Source organism: Mustela lutreola, chromosome 6 (assembly GCF_030435805.1).
Source record: "Mustela lutreola isolate mMusLut2 chromosome 6, mMusLut2.pri, whole genome shotgun sequence".
In the NCBI taxonomy this organism is placed as follows: domain Eukaryota; kingdom Metazoa; phylum Chordata; class Mammalia; order Carnivora; family Mustelidae; genus Mustela; species Mustela lutreola.
Window position 1 is genome coordinate 23,962,145 of NC_081295.1, and position 18,707 is coordinate 23,980,851.

At 41.8% G+C, this 18,707-nt stretch overlaps 1 protein-coding gene across 1 annotated transcript in view; it reads left to right on the forward strand.

The window, feature by feature from the left end:
- The first annotated feature begins 14,442 nt into the window (after positions 1-14,442).
- Positions 14,443-18,707, forward strand: part of SEC63 (SEC63 homolog, protein translocation regulator) — a 71,989-nt gene continuing 67,724 nt past the window's right edge. Inside the window, exon 1 of the mRNA XM_059176942.1 lies at positions 14,443-14,736. Within this exon, the coding sequence (XP_059032925.1) occupies positions 14,613-14,736 (124 nt within the window). The 5' untranslated portion in view covers positions 14,443-14,612. The remainder of the gene's footprint in view (positions 14,737-18,707) is intronic.

Genomic DNA, 18,707 nt, shown 5'->3' on the forward strand with positions numbered 1-18,707 from the left:
GCAGGAGTAATTTCTATTATCTTTCACCTTTAAAAGCAGCTAGGTGCATCCTATGAGGGAAAGAAAATAGAAGGGCTGAGAGCATGTTATATGAACATGGCAAAGTCATCTTATCTTTAGAAAGAAAGGAAAAAATGCAACCATCACTTCTCTCTTGACACTGCACACACCTCCCTCCTGTGCCCCTTCTTCCAGCTCTCATTCCTGTTCCTTCTCTTCCTGACAGAATATTCCAGCTGCAGAGCACCTACACTCATCCCTGTCTCTCCTTTCCCTTCTAATTCCTACACCCTGGCTTCCCCCACCCCAACTATTCCATAAAATCGCTCTTCCTAAAGGCATCCAGCAGGGGCAGCCATCTTGCAGTACCTATTAAATCAACATTTCCCAGAATGCATTTCCACAGACCCTTGTTATGCCCCTTTTTTAAAAGGGGGGAAATGGCCAAATACTTTGGGAAACCTCACCTCTTATCCTTCATCTTAGAGATTTACATTCCAGTTAACATATCAAGAGTTTGGGGGTGTGCTTCAATCCCTTCTCTTCTCTTTGTTCTCTCTTCCTGCCTGATTCTAGTTCAACACACCTTCGTCTGATACCTGCAGGTAAGGGGTGGGTCACCGCAGCTATAGTGCGGGATGTATGACTGGTAATAAGGCAGTCCGACAGCTATTCATTTATTGGAGATGGAACTTTCCATCTGAAGCACTGGGGCTGCCCTCATCCTAGTTTTGGAACCCAAATCTGAGTCATCGACAACCTGAACAAATGAAACTGAGATTAATTTTTTTCTTCCTTTTGCCCTTTCTAAAGATCCTCTATACCCCCTGACATTATATTAATGATATAGTCTTAGAATTTAACTATGAAGTCCAGATTCCTTATTCTGATCTTCCAAGCCCTTTACCAGCTGGCTCCACCAGTATCATCTTAATCCCATAACCAGGTGACTTTGCCGGAATATATCTAAGATTCAGACGCCCTAGGAGAGTGGAGACTGATGAACTTCTTTACTTTATAACTATATGCATCAGAACTGAGGAGACCTCGACAAAACACTCGAACCCCATCCACAACTGGGGTGAAGACATGTATAGAGAAGTCTGATTGACTGGGGGTCCCAGGTGGAAGCTGAGAGAGCACATTGGTAAGTAAGGGGAATCTTGGTGCCAGGAGTGGGATAGGGAGCAGAAGCACAGAGGAACATCTCTGTCCTGGATTCCGACTGCCTGGATTCCAAACTCACCTCCACTGCTTCCCACATATGTGTCCCTGGGCACATTTCTCTATCTCTCTAAGCCTCCTGTTCCTTGTGTTAAAAGTGGGTGCTGTTCCAGTACCTACTTTACAGAGTTGTTTGGGAATGAAATGAACTAATGTATGTAAAGTATTCAGCAAATATCCCTGTTTCCATCAATAAGGTTTTAGCATCAAGGAGTCTATGGTATCAGTTCTGGAAAGAGTGGAGACTGACCTTGGAACTGCTCTTCATTTGTATGCTCTGGGGAGAAAATGTCTTTGTCTATGAACTGAAGGTTCTGTGATTTCTTGGCACTCAAGAATCCTTCCTGTGGACTTCTCCGTTGGGTCTTCTATTCCTCATCCCCAACTTCAAAGAACACTCTGCTGCCATCACCAAGCAACATAGTGATACTGGGGCATATTCTTTTTGCAAGGGCAATGACATGGACTTCAACAATCAGATGCAAAGGCTCTAGCACTTAAGCAGTGACAACAATGATGGTGAAGGCTGAGCAATGGCCTCTCTGGATTCCACTGTAGTCTGAGCCTCTAGGGTTGTAACCTACTTGGCCATGGCAGAGAGCAATTTGCAAGTTCAAAATAGGCACATGAGAGAGCTCCCCTGGTCATTTGTGCAACTTCTGTATGAGGCTGGATTTCCCACAGCCTGCCAAGCAGGGATGGAGACCCATCAAAACTGGGAGAATGAACCTAAATCTGGGGAAGCTCTAGACCCTTAGGCTACATTTATACACTAGTAGCAATCATTTATTGAGGACCTACTGTTGCCAAGCCCTTTCATTTTCCAAGCATACATGAAAAAGTTATTCCCATTTTACAGATGAAGTTAAGCCATTTGCCTACGATCACATGGGTAGAAAGTAGTAGAGCTGGGTTTTGAACTGTAAGTTGATTCTGAAGCCGAAACCCTTCCCTTCTATGCTAGTCTGCTTTTCTCTATCTATACTTCCAGCCATATCTTCCAGTATTGCTCACACACTCTGTGTCTCAAATCTATCTCATCAGTTTGGTTTACAGTTCTTCCTACTTTTGTTTCCTAAAGTACTGCTTTTTTGAGGTTCAGTAGGTATATAGTGCCTTGCCTATATGGGAGTCATAGTCACCAGTCCCTTTTCTTCTAGCAATCACTATATACTTCTGCAGCTTTTATCTATTGACAATAGATTTGGGGGAAAATCTACAGCTTTGCTACTCAAAGTGTAGTTCATGGTCCAGCCACATAAGCATGGCCAGAGTTTGTTAGAAATGAAGAATCACAGGGATGCCTAGGTGGTTTAGTCAGTTAAGTGTCTGACTTTGGCTCAGGTCATGATTTCAGGGTCTTGGGATTGAGCCCCACTGTGTTCCTGCTCAATGGGAAGTCCATTTCTTCTTCTCCCTCTACTCTTCCCCCACTTGTTCTCTCTCCTTTTCTCTCTCAAATAAATAAATAACATTTTTTTAAAAATTAAAAAAAAATGAAGAATCATAGATCCCACCCCAAACTTACTGAATTAGAACGTCATTTTAATAAAGTCCCCAGGGGATTCATATGCACACCAGATTTTGAAATGCACTAGTCTATAGCTTTGAGCAGAATCCCTGAAGCCACCTAGCTTTGGGGGTAGCTCCTAATTCAGTACAGAGCTTTCTAAAGCAGATCAAGAACCCTCAAAATCATTTGATGGGGTATCACCTACTCCAACACTTAAGCAAGCTGTAGGTTTTCACGGTGATTGAAGGCAATTCCCACGGTAAAAGATTGTGAAAGATGCTTCAACATGAAGAGGAGCTTACCTTTTATAAAGGACAGTAGTCATTCTAAAATATGGCTGCCAACTGGAATTAGAGTGGGAGGTCGGGAGAGCAATTCTGATGTAACTGATATAGAGAATGGCCTGGGCATTGGAAATTTCTTAAGTTCCCCAAGTGGTTCTTATACGCAGCAAAGTTTGAGACCACTGACCTACTATGAATACCTTCTTCCAGTTAACATAATTCTGGGGTCTGTGTTATATTCAAAGGTAACACAGGGTTTCCCATATTTAATTTTAAGACTCACCTGGAGAAATTGCTGAAAATATAATAATCAGGCCTTATTCCCACCTCACTGAGTCAGAATCACCAGGGGCCTGGGAGCTGTAGTTTTAGCCAGCCCTTAGGTGCCGTTCTCCCCCTCACAGAGGAGATTTGGAGGATACCGTTTCCAAAGACCAGTGGATTAGAAGCTCTAAAACCTGTAGCAGTTCCCTGCTTCTATCGTTTTCTTATTTCTGGAAGAGCACCTGCTCTTTGCCCATCAGGAGCTCCTTGAGTTTAAAAGTGTAGAAAAATGGTCTTGGCATCATTCTACAGCTGTCTAAACGGGAAATGTTTTCTTATAAAATGCTCAGGCTGACTGTAGTCTAGAGCTTAGCACAGGTCTTGGCACAGGGTCTCAAATATTTGTTAAATAAATTTATGAGTGGTAAAATAACTCTACAAAGGAACACCCGAGTGGCCAGGACAAGGAGCCAATAAGCAGACTAACTCCCTTAATTCCTGACTTTTGAGTCGGGAAATTTACTTCCATAAACTTGACATATGACAAATGGATAAATTACGAAGTGGTTATTCACTGCACAAAAGGGTGATTTGATTTACAGATAATTCATTAGAGCAGTATGGTTCCCAGACTAAGCAGAATCAGCATCACCTGGGAATGCACGAGAAATGCAAGTTTTCAGGCCACACTGTACAGCCTGAATCAGAGACTCTGAGTGATAGTCATATCACTCAGTAAAATGATAGTAAAATCCGTATTTTAACAAGCCTCCCAGGGGATTCTCTTGCAACTAAAGTTTAAGAACTACTACACCAGAGTTCTTTATAGGACACATTCCCCACCACAACGAGACAAAGGATGTCCAAGGACACACTTGCTGTCAAAGGGGACTTTAGCTGTATTCTGGGATCAAGTATCCCTACGCATCTTCAGGAAGCTTCCACACAGTAGTTGAGAATATCTTTAAGAAAGCACTTTATAAACAAATTATGCACAATTTGCATAATTTGCTTACATTTATGCATAATTTGCTTATATTTAATCTAAATAGTTTTATAGGATAAGACAGAAAAATATCACAGCTCTACTGCTCAGGATGAGCTCTTTTTTTGACCTTTTTCCCGGTAATACGCTGAGCTGTAATGTAAAATATATTTCTTGCTATGAATAATGGTCAAAAGCAGTTTGAAAAGCACAGCTGTATACGGTACAAGGTTTGGCAGTTCTCATGCATGTGAATGGAGAGTGTCATGTAAAATAAGTAGGCAGAAGGGCTCATTATAAGGATCAAATCAGTAATCCCTGCAAAGAAAGAACATTCCTCACGTTCTAAAAAGGCTTTTTATTTCTGTGGTCCTGCCTCCAATTTCAAGCAGCAAGCTGCCTTCCCAGGTTGGTCAATTGTTTTTCCCAGAGTGTCTGGGTGTTGGTGAGAGGAGATGTAGGCACTGACAGATGATTAAGACATGTGCTAGGCTACTAGTTTGTGCGCACTGCTGAAACTAACAACTGTTAAAAGCAATTCATTTAGCATTTACCTAATGTGGAAATGAATGAAGATCATCCAACTGAGAACAAACGGAGGCTGTTTATTCAGAGTTTGCCATAGCAAGGGACTCTGCCACCATCACTTGGGTTTGGCAGAGACTTAAAGCCAGGGGAATCGGGGAGCTTTATAGTGCAAGAAGGGAAGGCTTCCTGTATGCTCTGATTAGAGGTTGTGGGTTTGGAGAAGCTGGAGACAGGCCAACTCAGAGCGGGTCATCATCCTGTGTGATTGGCTTAGGCAGCGTATTTGGCTGGTTGATCCTGATTCGAAAATGGGAGGGAAAAAAAAACTGGGAAGCTGGCAGTTTTTGCCCTACTCCTGATGTTCTGGGCTGGTTTCTGAAGAGACTGTGTTTTGATTTTCTGAACTGGTTGCTGTAAAGTTTATGTGTTAGAGTTCTACTGTCACAGAGGTCTCCTTACCTATCAAAACAAGACAAAGACTTAACCTGTAGGGCAAGTTTATTCATTGATTCAACACTTAGGATCTCTTGCCAACTTGTCCAGTGAATCGGAAGTGAAAATGAGGGTTGAATCTAGGCAGCCTATAAGTCCAAGTTTCCCTCCCTCTATCTGAGTAGTTAGTAGTTGCCAGGGATGACTCAGGGAAATGTGCTTTCGGTGGACTGAAAACGCCCACTGATGTGGAAATATCTTGGTTCATGGTCATTCAGCTCAAGGGTGGCTACTCTGAGTCTGTGCTAATCTGAGTGAGCCATGAGAGCTGCGGACCCCAGAGTGACCATAACCTTCACCCCTCCGTAACCCAACAACAGAGCAGGCTCCCAATCTAACTGCTTGCCCTGGTCTTAGGCTGCCAGGCAAAGGTTGCCAACCTTATCAACCTTATCAACCCAGGCAAGTTGAACTTCCAGTATCTTCAGTTAAGGGTCTCAGCCAGATGCCAACTGAAGCCCAGGAAGTAATGGCTAGAGGATCTTACCATTTAACTGCCCACTTTCCGCAGCCCTCCCAAAGGTTGAGAATCTCCTATCTCATGAGACAGAACCTCCATCTCACCAAAGATACTCATTTTTTCATCTCACCAAATGCTCACTTTCCCAGTCTCCCTGGCAACTACAGCATGGCTGTGACCCAGACCCACCCAGACCCACCCATTACGCACTGCTGTACGGCTTAAGTCTCCACTCTCTACAAATGCAAAAATCCCACAACACACTCCTTCCTATTTCTGCTGTTCCACAGTGTGAACCAGATAAAGTGGGGGGAGAAACAGGAAAAGACAAAAAGGGAAAAAAGAGTCAGTGAAGCTTGCTTTATTTATTTTTTAAAAATTATTTATTTGTCAGAGAGAGTATAAGGAGGGGCAGCAGCAGAGGGAGAGGGAGAAACAGGCCCCCACAACTGAGCAAGGAGCCTGATGTGGGGCTCCATCCCAGGACTGTGGGATCATGACCTGAGTTGAAGGCAGACACTTAACCCACTGAGCTACACAGCCATCCCAGTGAAGCTTATTTAATTATTATTACTTTTATCACTTTATTACTTTTTAGATTTTATTTATTTTTTTGACAGAGAGAGAGAGAGATCACAAGCAGGGGGAGTGGCAGAGGGAGAGGGAGAAGCAGGTTCCCAGCTGAGTGGGGAAGCCCTGTGTGGGGCTCAATCCCAGATCTCGGGATCTGAGCCAAAGGCAAACATTTAACTGACTAAGCCACCACGCATCCCTGAAGCTTGTTATAAATGAAAGATTTTGATCAGCTTTTGCTCAAGTTTAAGCAGAAAAGTTGATATTGTAACATTTAACATGAATTTACATAACAGGTAAGAGATAGAACATATAGAATATAACAAAAACAATTTTAGGGGCACCTGGCTGGCTCAGGTGCCTCAGACCAAGAAGCAAGTGACTCTTGGTCTCAAGGTTGTGGGTTTGCACTCCACTGTGGGTGAGGAGATTACTTAAAAATAAAATCTAAAATAAAAATAAAAATAAAAATAATTTTGTCAAATAGCAGGGGAAGAAATTTAACAAACAAACAAATCAATATAGATATATTACTTAGTGAGAAATGCCCTAAAGAAAAATAAAGCAAATAAGGAGGTAGAAAATGAAGGAGAATGTTACTTTATTTATTTATTAAGTAGGCTCCACACCCAATGTGGAGCACAACTCAGGGCTTGACCTCATGACCAGAGCTGAAGTCAAGAGTCAGTTGCCTAACCAACTGAGCCCCTCAGGCACCTCAGATACTATTTTATAAGGAGATCAGGAAAGGCTTCTTTGAAGAAGCAATATTTGATCAGAGACCTGAATGATGAGGACTTCAAAGGGGACTGCTTGTGTAGCTGGGGGAAGAATATGCCAGGCAGAAAAACTCACTATGAGCAAAGGCCCTGAGGACAACAAAGAGGCTGGAGTTAGTTGATGAGGAGGCAGTGGTAGTCATGGACCCAGAGAGCTGGGGCACAGGGCAGATGACTTAGGACCTTGCAGACCCAAACCTTGGGTTTTCATTCTAGTGAGATAGGAAGACTGTAGAGGATTTTGAGGAAAGGAGGATTTTAAGTGATCTTACAGGGCTTTGAAGAATCTTATATGTACACACACCTAGATGTGTGTATATAAACCTGGGGAAATCTGAGTAAGATTTATAGATGGTACCAATGTCAATTTTCTGATTCTGATATTGTATTTTAGTTACATAAGATGTTGCCGTTGGAGGAGGCTTAGTGAAAGGTACATGGACCGCTCTCTACTATTTTTGCAACTTCTTGTGAATCTATGATTATTTCAAAATCGAAAGTTGAAAGGAGGGAAAAAAGGGATCCCTGACTGCTATGTAGAGAACAGATGTGAGGCCTAAGAGAGGTGGGCAGCAAGACTGGAAGGAGAGGGGGAACAGGATGTGAAACAGAAGAGCCCGCCAAGTGAGGTAAGGTATGTCAAAGAAGTCTTTTTGGGGACACAACTTTTGTATTCGATCTTAAGAAGATTTGATTGATATCAAAGAGTACAAACTATATTCCGGGTAGAGAAGAAAGAGGAAAATAATAGAAATGGTGACCTAGTTCACCCTCTTGTTTCCTGCAGGACTGTCCTTAAACCATGCTAGGTCAAACCGTTCCTTTTTTTCTCTTTCTTTAAGGTAGCCCAAGGGGACCGCAATGTCTCCCACTCATTCACTCCTTTAACAAAGTTCATTTTAAAAGCAAAATTGCTAATATGTAGCTTGGACTTAGACCTGGAATGGACTTAAAAAGCATTTTTTAACTGTTAGTCCCATTCACAGACAGACTGGACTTTATGTTATTCTCCAAATGTTCTTTGAGCTGACTCCCATCTGGATTTTTTTTTTTTAAAGATTTTTTTTTTTTTTTTTTGACAGACAGAGATCACAAGTAGGCAGAGAGGCAGGCAGAGAGAGAGAGGAGGAAGCAGGCTCCCCGCAGAGCAGAGAGCCCGATGTGGGGCTCGATCCCAGGACCCTGAGATCATGACCCGAGCCGAAGGCAGCGGCTTAACCCACTGGGCCACCCAGGTGCCCCCCCCACACACTGGATTTTTAAATTCAATTTCTATTTAAGTTTTTTTCTTTTTTAAGATTTTATTTATTTATTTGACAGACAGAGATCACAAGTAGGCAGAGAGGCAGGCAGAGAGAGAGAGAGAGAGAGGAGGAAGCAGGCTCCCCGCCAAGCAGAGAGCCCGATGTGGGGCTCGATCCCAGGACCCTGAGACCATGACCCGAGCCGAAAGCAGAGGCTTTAACCCACTGAGCCACCCAGGTGCCCCTCTATTTACGTTTTGAGGCCTAACTCAATGTCATCTCTTCCTTGAAGCCCTCTGATGTTTTCTGACAAGAGAAATGCTTCTTTCCTGTAAACTCAGCAAATATTTTTATCAGTATACTTCTTGCAGTGTTTTGTCAGTTCCTTCCTTGGGGTGTTGCTACTTATTGAGATAGTATGTCCTCTTCATTAAATTGTAGGTGAATTTCCGGAGGTCATAGACTGTCTTAAACTCCCAACACTTATATTCCCTGCACTGGCTAACAGTCCAGCTCTCTGGACGTTAAACGTTGAATGACTGAATTTCTTTTTTTTTTTTCCATGTTAATTAATTGCATTTATTATTATACTATATATATTAGATAAGTAAAAATAAAATAAATGATTTTTTTTTGTTAGTCCAGTGAATGAAACTGGTTTTATTTTTTCGTATCTTCTTTCAATCTTATCTTTCATCACAGTTAGTTTTTTTTTAAGGTTTTGTTTATTTATTTACTTGAGTGAGAGAGAGAGAGGAAAGTGAGCATGAGCAGGGCGGAGGGGGCAGAAGTAGACTCCTCACTGATCCCAGGACCCTGAGATCATGACCTGAGCAGAAGGCTTAACCAACTGAGCCAACTGAGCCACCTAGGCGCCTCCCTGAATTTCTTCTTTATAAGAATCTGCATATTTGAAGGTTAGAGGGTACATTCATTTTGGATTTAAAGAGATATTTTTGCGTAGTGTATAGTTACTTCTGTGTATAATTGTTACCACCTTCAGGAATATCCCTTCTACCTCACCCTCTGGGCAAAGTCATGCCCTATTGTAACATGAAAGAGTGATACATCTTGATTAGAGATATCAGTTTATTCCAGGAGGCCTGGCACCTGAAGTGCATAGGTAATAGTGGGGAAACATAGTTTGAAATATACAGAGCCAGAAACAACTCTATGGAAAATTCTTCCACTCAGTAGGTGTTAAAATTGTAGGCAGAGGATTTGGTTCTCATTAAGCCTTATCAAAAAGGAAAATCTGTCTTGGTAGGAATATATTCAATATGCAATGTATACAATTATAAATGTACCATATAGTTTTAGAAAATCCTGATGGAGGGGGCGCCTGGGTGGCTCAGTGGGTTAAGCCGCTGCCTTCGGCTCAGGTCATGATCTCAGGGTCCTGGGATCGAGTCCCGCATCGGGCTCTCTGCTAAGCGGGGAGCCTGCTTCCTCCTCTCTCTCTCTCTGCCTGCCTCTCTGCCTACTTGTGATCTCTCTCTCTGTCAAATAAATAAAATCTTTAAAAAAAAAAAAAAAAAAAAAAAAAAAGAAAATCCTGATGGAAATCATGCAAATAGAGTTTATCATAATTCTTCCATTTGTAGTACAAAAACCTATAGCAATTATAATTATTATAAATATTAACTATTTTTAGTAGACTTCATTATTTTATTTTAGATCAGATTTAGGTTCACAATATAATGGGATGGAAGATACAGAGATTTCTCATATAATTTCTGCCCCACTCATGCATAGCCTCTCACATTATCAGTGTTCCCCATAGAGTGGTACCTTTGTCACAACGGATGACCCTACATTGACACATCGTTATCGCCCAAAGTCCATAGCAAATATTAACTTTTGAACCTAATTTTATAATCATAATTTTATATTCTTTTTCCTAATCAGGGTCTCCCCATTTTATATGCTTTAGGACCCACAAATATTTGCTTTTCAACCAGATGATTTAAGTTTTTCCTGAAGTTCTAATCTCTACTGAGAATTTTTTTCCTTCTTAATCAAATACATACATTTGAAATTTGCCCAAAGTGAACTCTTCTGTTTATGTATGGCCATTCTTCCAAGCTGTATTTCCATCTCGGTGGGAAATCTCATCAAGAACTGTTTTACGCCTTAGAGGGCAATGTCAATCATTATTATTATTTTTTAAATCAAACAAATTTGAGTATGTTGGTAATTAATTCACAAAAGAATGACCTGAGTTTCTTGAGACATCATTGACAACTGGTTTTAGTAAAATAAATTCTCAGTTTTGTAATCACAAAAGTAGGGATGGAATAAGGACAATGTTGACAAGTCCAACATACTCATGAAAAAAGAACCGGAATACAGACCTACTCCCAATACTTATGAAAGGCCACTGCCCTTAATTCCTCTTTTAAAATTGTTTTCATGGGGCACCTGGGTGGCTCAGTGGGTTAAGCATCTGCCTTCTGCTCAGGTCATGGTCCTGGAGTCCTGGGATCAAGCCCCAGGTCTGGCTCCCTGCTCAGTGGGGAGTGTGCTTCTCCCTCTGCCCCTCTCCATTGCTCATGCTCTCTCTTACTCATGCTTTCTCTCCCTCGAATAAATAAATAAAATCTTTTTCAAAATTTGTTTTCATGGTTCTGGAGTTGAGAATAATCAAGTCCCAACATCTTTCCAACCCATACCTCCCTTCATATTCTCTCCAAGTGTAAGACTGGGGTTTCATTGCATCCTGAGGTCCTTATAGGGGTAGGGAATGAAAGAATTAAAATGGTTTGATGCCTTTTATCTAGTCAAAGCTCCAACATGTAGGTCATGATCTGAAATTTTAACTGTAATAATGTCGTGGAAGCTTTTTGTAAATCATAAGTCTTGTACAGATTTTACTTTGTTGATTACAAAGTTTAATATAATGTTTAATGATTTGTCATTACTATGGGGGGAATTCTTCATCTCTGTTAAGGACAAATAAAAAAGAATTAGTTAATTTTTTTTAGAAGAGATTTAGCTCTTTTAAAAATTTTTATTTGTTTTAGAGAGAGAGCATGTATGCAGGGGGAGGGGCAGAGGGAGAGAATCTGAAGCAGACTCTCCACTGAGCATCGAGCCCCATTTGGGGCTCAATCTCATGACCCTGAGATCCATTATGGAATCATGAGCTGAAATCGAGTCTGACACTTAACAGACTGAGCCACTTAGGCACCTGAGATTTAGCTCTTAATGAAGGAAAATCTTAAGTCTGAAATGAAGTAATAAGGGGTTTAATATTAAGGATATTTTCGAGGCTTTGACAGTGAAGGTCATTGTAGGGTAAGGGGAGGGATAAAAGACTAGAAATAATTGCATGTCCCTGCCTAATTAATTCGGGTCTTTCCAGTCTCTTTGAGGCTAATTTCATTAACCAGGAAATTAAATAATATTGATTATGGCCACACAAATGTATTTTGCTACATATAAATGTAAGTCAACATCCGCAGTATGGGGATGATTTGGAATGAAGGACAGATTCGCTCTAAGAAAAGAGTAAATTATTAAGAAGAACCTAAAAACAGTCAGGCTTTCTATACTTAACAGGAATGATCTACCTAGCAACTGTAATGAAGATGATTAAAACCTTAAAGACACATAGACAATACAAAAATGCCCTTTAAGACATGCTGTTAGATTAAGAACAAAATGTGTTTGTAAATCTAGTTCTACTATATTCACTTACTATTACTAAGTATTTCATTAAAAGGATCTCTTGAAAGAAACTATTGTGTTAGTTTAAAAATATCGCTGAATCAGAAATTGTGATTAATTAAAGGTATGGTTTAGATTTGCTTTGAGAATATTTGGGTGATCTGAGTTTATTTATGTGCAGTAACATTAAGTTCTAGGATAAAATGTCTTTCTATCCTTAAAAATAGAAGATACCTATGAAAAGAGAGGAGCCAAAATACAGACCTGCTCCCAATATGAAAGGACAAACTATAGCCCTCAATCCCTCTTTAAATTTGTTTTCATAATTTCGGAATTGAGCCCAATCAAGCCCTAATATCTTTCCGACAGCTCCTTTCACATTCTTTTTTTAAAATTTTTTTTCCTTTCACATTCTTTAATCTGCTTAAAAAATCATATTTTAGATTGCTCTAGAATTTAGCAAGTAAATATGATTTGTTCAAAATATTTCATGGTTCATAAGCCCCTTTTATGCATGATCCCAAAGCTGCAGTGAAAAGATTATTCCTGCAGGAAAAAGTCAGAAGAATAATTATCAATAATTTATATTGTCACAAGGTTATAAAACTGATGTATTATCTTTGCACAAATGCTGAGTAAATGTATAATCAGAGTAATAAAAAATAACCTGTTCAGCATTGTTAAAACCTGGGACAACTTAATAACAAATTCAACATAAACAAAAGAAACTTCAGGAACCGACCCACTTCAGCTGAGCCAATTTTATGGCTAATTTGTTTCTGGAACAAGGCAAATTGTTCTCTGCATATCTGCGTTTGGGTAATCAGACTGCCATGCTGACTTCATAGTTCAAGCCTCTTCCCCTCACTTCTCTTTTATTTTTTCACCTCTAATACAGTTTTTGAAAACTTCACATTAGAAAAAAGTAGGGAGGGAAATGCAGAGAACACGATTTTTAAAAATGTTCTTTCAAAATGGGTAGGACACTTGAAAGTGAAGAGACAATACATGTGAAAATAATCCATTATGAAGAAAAGCTTTACCCATTAAGATCAATGCTAGTTTTGAGGACACAAAATAAATGACACGTGACCAGATTTCTCTTCCAACAACGGAAGGCATATTGAAAGGAAGTTAGTAAATAGATTGTAGTCTTAAAACACGTTTAAAAAAATAGTGTAATGTGTGGTATTGGCTTATTACATTTTTCTAAGCATTTTCACTATAATTCCCTTTAATCTTCACAACCACTCTGTGAGTTAGGTCGGGTGGGTCTTTCCTTTTGATCCAGAGAGGGGAGATGGAGACACGGGGATAGACGTCAGACAGGGCTGCAGTGGACCATGCGGGTCATTCCCAGATTAGGGCACCAGTTCTCTCTCTCCCAATTCACCTGACTCTGGCCCTTGGGACCTCAGACGCAGCCAAGTGAGAGGTTCCTGCTTCCCAAGCCCATCCCTTTCAGAACACAGATCATGCCCACACCTTGCAAGGAGAGCCAGCTGCTCTGAGGGAAATGTTAAGGTCCATGACGAGGTGGTGGCTAAGGGCACTGGCTTTGTGGCGTCGAAGTGATCTGAGTTGGAATCCCCAGACCTTTCTTCACTGTGCATGACTTTAGCCAACCTGAGCCTCAATTTCCTCATCTGGAGAGAGAGCATGCTTTGATTTATTCCAAGGGGTTTACTGACGATTAAATGATAATAAAGCAATAAAGGTCTTAGCCTACGGCCTGGGTTGAAGAAAACGCTGGTGATCTGGGACGGGGTAGATCACCATCTCTATCCGATTGCCGAATCTGCATCTGCAAAATGGGCGCAGCGTAGATCGCAGTCTTTTGGTAGCAAACACTACTTTGCAAATAAACCACAACAACCCCCCCTCCCCCAAACTCCCTGTGCCGCCCAATTCTGAATGAACCTTGTTTTCAAAATGTGGGGACTGGAAGAACGGATCTGGAACCTAAAGAAATGTTATTATCAACCAGGGAATTTATATATAAGCGAGAGGGCGGAAAGGGTGAGGTAAGGATGAGAAGGGAAAGACAACGCAGCCTCAGCTCTGCTCAGAAAAGCTGCGGTTCCAGGAGCATCCAGGTAAACCACGCACACCCACTCTCCGACGGGTCTTTGCTGGGACCCCCTAAAATGAAGCCCCGAAATCCCTGTTGGAACTCTGGGAAAGGAGGGGGAGGAGAAAAGGCGGGGAGAAGCCGAGAACGCTATGGCTGGGGGCGGGGCTCTAGGGGGAGGATCTATAGGAGTGCGAGGGGGAGGGACTATAGCTTGGGGGCGGGATCAAGGGCGGGACCTCGCCGAGTTCCACGGCTGCGCGCGCCACGTCTGCCTTAGCGAGAGTGTTGGGGAGAGGCAGAGGGAGGGAAAAACCGAGCGGGGCGGGAACTGTCTCTTCTCGCGAGAGCTGGCGACGGCAGCGGCGGTGGCGGCGGCGTGTCCGTGAGAGTGGCGTGGGGGCGGGGAGGAGAGGCGGCGGCAGCGTCCGAGCTACGCCACACAGGGCCGGGGTGCTGGGTGCTGGAGCGCAGAGCGGGGTCGTGGCGGCGGTGGTAAGAGGAGAGAGGCGGAGGGGGGGGTGCCATGGCGGGACAGCAGTTCCAGTACGATGACAGCGGGAACACCTTCTTCTACTTCCTCACCTCCTTCGTGGGGCTCATCGTGATCCCGGCCACATACTACCTCTGGCCCCGAGACCAGAATGCCGGTGAGTGCTGCCGGCAGCTGCCCGCGGACCAGTGCAGGCCCCGCCAGCCCCTCCGGGCCGCGCCGCCCCCGCCCAGCCCAACCCAGCCCCCCAGCGTCGGGGTGATCCAGCCAGCCAGCCGGCCGAGCTTCGCGTCCGAGGCGTCCGCCGCTGGCGGGGCCCGGGCTCGGCGGTGTTTCCCTTGGTTCCTCTCGGGGCCCCTCTCCATCCCCGTTTCATTGTCTTTTCAGGAGTTTCGCTTCGCTCCCTCTCACCCATTGTTCTGGGCGCTCCTTGCAGCCTCCTCCTGCCTCTTTGTCTTCTCTGCCTCTGATTTTATTGGTTATTTTTCTATATGGAGGGAGCAGGATGGGATGGGGAGGATGGGGATTGGGAGGTGAGAGAAGAGTTGGCGAAGGAGGAAGCCGAACGTGCAGGCGCTACTGCGAGCCCCTTAGCCACGGTCCTCTTCCCTCACACCCCCGTTTCCCTGTTGCAGCTGTCGTTACAGATGTTTTGGGCACCGTCTGAGCCGGGTGGCATGCTTCGGACTCCCAGCTGAGCTCACCAGCCGCCCCTCCCCCGTCCCCGTCCCCTGTTGCTTTTTCATTTGTTCACGAACACTGTGGGGTTGGAAGCAGTGCCGTTATTCCCCTTAGCAAAAATAGGCTGTTCTCTATTTCCTTTTCTTTGGAGTTTCCTGTTTATGGCGGAAAAAGTGCAAGTATGAAGGATTAAGTTGAGTAGGTAGTTGTGAGGTAGCTGGTCCATTCGCTTTTAGTTCTAAATCTTTTCACATTAAACACATGGGATTAGAGCACCAAATAACATACATTCTGTTCGAGGCATTTTATGTTGCGCTGTCCGGGGATATATGACAAGTGGTAATCTTAAAGCTAAGGGAACTGCCAGGCCCTAATAGCTTATTTAACAGTAACCAGGAGGTTTTGAGTGTTAACATTTAGGGAAAGCTTTCTGTTTCACAGGAGGTATGCTAACTTGATTAAACATCATCTTTGAAGTTGGGTGTGGTGGGAAGTCTAGGTTGTCCAGGTTAGATACTCTGGGGAGATTGTTAACAGGGAGGCATTGAATCAGCTCAGAACTTGTTATGCTTTAAGACTGGCTCAAAAATTCTGTAAAATTCTCGAGTTATATAATGGAATTAAATTGAATTTAGGATAAGTAACAAAGGATTCCTTTTTTTTTTTTTTTTTAAAGTATACGATTGTAAGTTTAAATATCCAGTAGGTGCAGAAATCTGCCCAAAGTTGCCAGTTTTCTTATTCAGTGGATAGTTTGTGAAAATTGGATTTTGGACTCTTGTGCCTTCTTTTCCTAAGTGCATTTAAATTGGTTTCTCTGGACAGTGGTTGTAGATAGATGATTAAGTCTTAATATTGTAAAGGTTTCTCTTATCTGCAAAACCTAGGCCATTCTAATAATTTTGAGTTAAAAATGCACTTTTTAGTAAAGTAGTTTATTTGCACTTAACCCTTTGTGTGTGCATCTGGTTGTGTGGAAGACTAAAGGGTATTGGGGGAGCAGGTGGATTTTGTTAGAATGTGTTTCTAGAAGCCATTTCAGAAATTAGTCATTTTAACCTACACTGGGATTTTGAACTTTGAAAGTTCTATTTTTGTGGTGGGTTTTGTATTATAAAATTTGCCTGATAACTTATCAGCAAGTTATACTTGAGCTCCTTCAGCATATAGTCCATCTTTGGAAAAGTTGTAGGGAATTAATAGTGACTATAAGTTATGGCCTTCAAATATCACTTTATTTAATCCTCTTAAAACACACTGAAGTGTAGGTACTATTATTATTATCTCTATCCTTATGTGAAGAAACTCGAGTTCAGAGAGCATTCTCTAACTTTCTCCTTCGTGGGGGAGCCTGATCTGCTTAGCTTTAAGGTCTTGTATTGTCTCCTTATTGCTAGATAGAAAGGTGCTGATTTGCCCCTACTTTACATCTGGCTTCAGGCTTGCCTTAGTAAATGTGTACGTGTTAATGTATTTGTTTGGTCTTGCTCACAATTGCGCTGTGAAAATTAAGGTGAACACTTAAATGCTATTCTAATCATGAAATTGGTGGACACCACTTGGACTATTTTTGCGTATCTATCATAAATGAGTTGTTTTTTTAGGATTACAGTGCTATTAAAAGGATTTTTTGTCATAATGACTTCTTTCTGAAGCTGAGTTTGCAATGTCTTAAATATCAGAGAGAAATCTTAAAATTAATAGGTTCACCCAAAGCTCTGAAAAAGAATTTTTTTCAGGTGTTTGCAGCAAAATCGTATAGTGACTTGTATCAACAGAGGGTACTTAAAATCTTGATTCTTCTCACTTAGAAAATAGTTATTAATATGGCTGTTAATTTGGAATATTAATTTGTTTGATTATTGGTGCTGTTTTAGACCCTCAAGTGCTTATAAAGGTGGAGACACTGTAATGTCTTTCTGAAATCTTAAAAATTCTGTAATATTTCCTCAAGGGTATTGAATAAAGGATGTGGACCTATAGTAGTGTTTTTGATTAACACAATGGGGTATTTTAATATTTGATTTGAAACTTATTTTATTTCATTTTCCTATGAAACTGTAACCAAATGCAAAAATGTAGGCTAAGGAGTTTGAATTTCAGAGTTCTTATGGCAGTCTTGACTTTTTAGAGATACTCTCTGCAGGAAAGCACGAAAAGGGTTTTTTGCTAGTAAGTATACATTTTTGAAGTTCAGTGTAAGCAATCTTTGTGTAGTTTTTAAAATGGTGCTATATGTGGTTTTTTTTTTCTTTTTAGATTTTATTTATTTATTTGACAAAGACACAGCAAGAGAGGGAACACAAGCAGGGGGAATGAGAGAGAGAAGCAGGCTTCTCACTGAGCAGGAAGCCCAATGCGGGGCTTGATGTGGGGCTCTATGTAGGGCTCCATGGGGTGCTCAGTCCCAGGGCCCTGGAATTATGACCTGAGCCCAAGGTAGACACTTAATGATTCAGCCACCCAGGTAGGTGCTCCTTATGTGGGTCTTTTAGTTTCAAGGTTTAGTTATTTCAGTGTTGTTCTTCTAGAATTATTGGGCTCTTGAGTCTGCTAGAAAGCATGGAACCATTTCACAGATGGTAAAATCTAGGGTTTGAGAAAGAGAAGTAGCTTGGTCATTGGCATATTTGATATGATATGTTAACTGAAGTTACTCTATTATCTCGAACACTAATGGAATCATTTTGCCTAGATTTTTGTCTAATCTACCTGGCCAAGTGCACTTAAAATTAATACCCCTTTTAGTAGTTGAGGGGCCCTATTTATCTTACTCTCCTGGTTGTTTGCAAATTGGCTGAATAAGTTGACTGAATACTTTTTCAGACCATTATGGACAAAAGCTCTGGATGAGGTAATAACAGAGGGTTTAGATTTCTTTAAAACTGTGGTTCTCAACCCTGGCTCCACATTAGAATCACTTGGGGAGCTTTTAGAAACGCTTTTACCCACCCCCCAGATATTCTGAGTTATTTGGTCTGGAGTGGGTGCCATGTGTGTTTTTTTTTTTTTTTTTAAGATTATTTATTTATTTGATAGAGAAAGCACAAGTAGGAAGAGAGGCAGGCAGAGAGAGAGGGAGAAGCAGGCTCCCTGCTGAGCAGAGAGCCTGATGTGGGGCTTGATCCCAGGACCCTGGGATCATGACCTGAGCCGAAGGCAGGGGCTTAACCCACGGAGCCACCCAGGTGCTCCCATGTATTGGTTTTTTAAAAGGTACCTATGTGACTATAGATTGTAGCTAGCAAAGAGAACTCCCTTGGTAGTGGTCTTTTGCTGGAGTTGTCATTTTGGGAGATGGTGAATTTTTATATGTGCTCTTTCCTAAAAACAAAAATCACTAATGCCTTAGCCTTTTTGTTTAATATAGTTAAGAAGCACTTACTGTAGAACAGTTCTCTAAAGTTCTTGTAGTTGAAAGCCGAATATATTTGTTAAAACAACGTT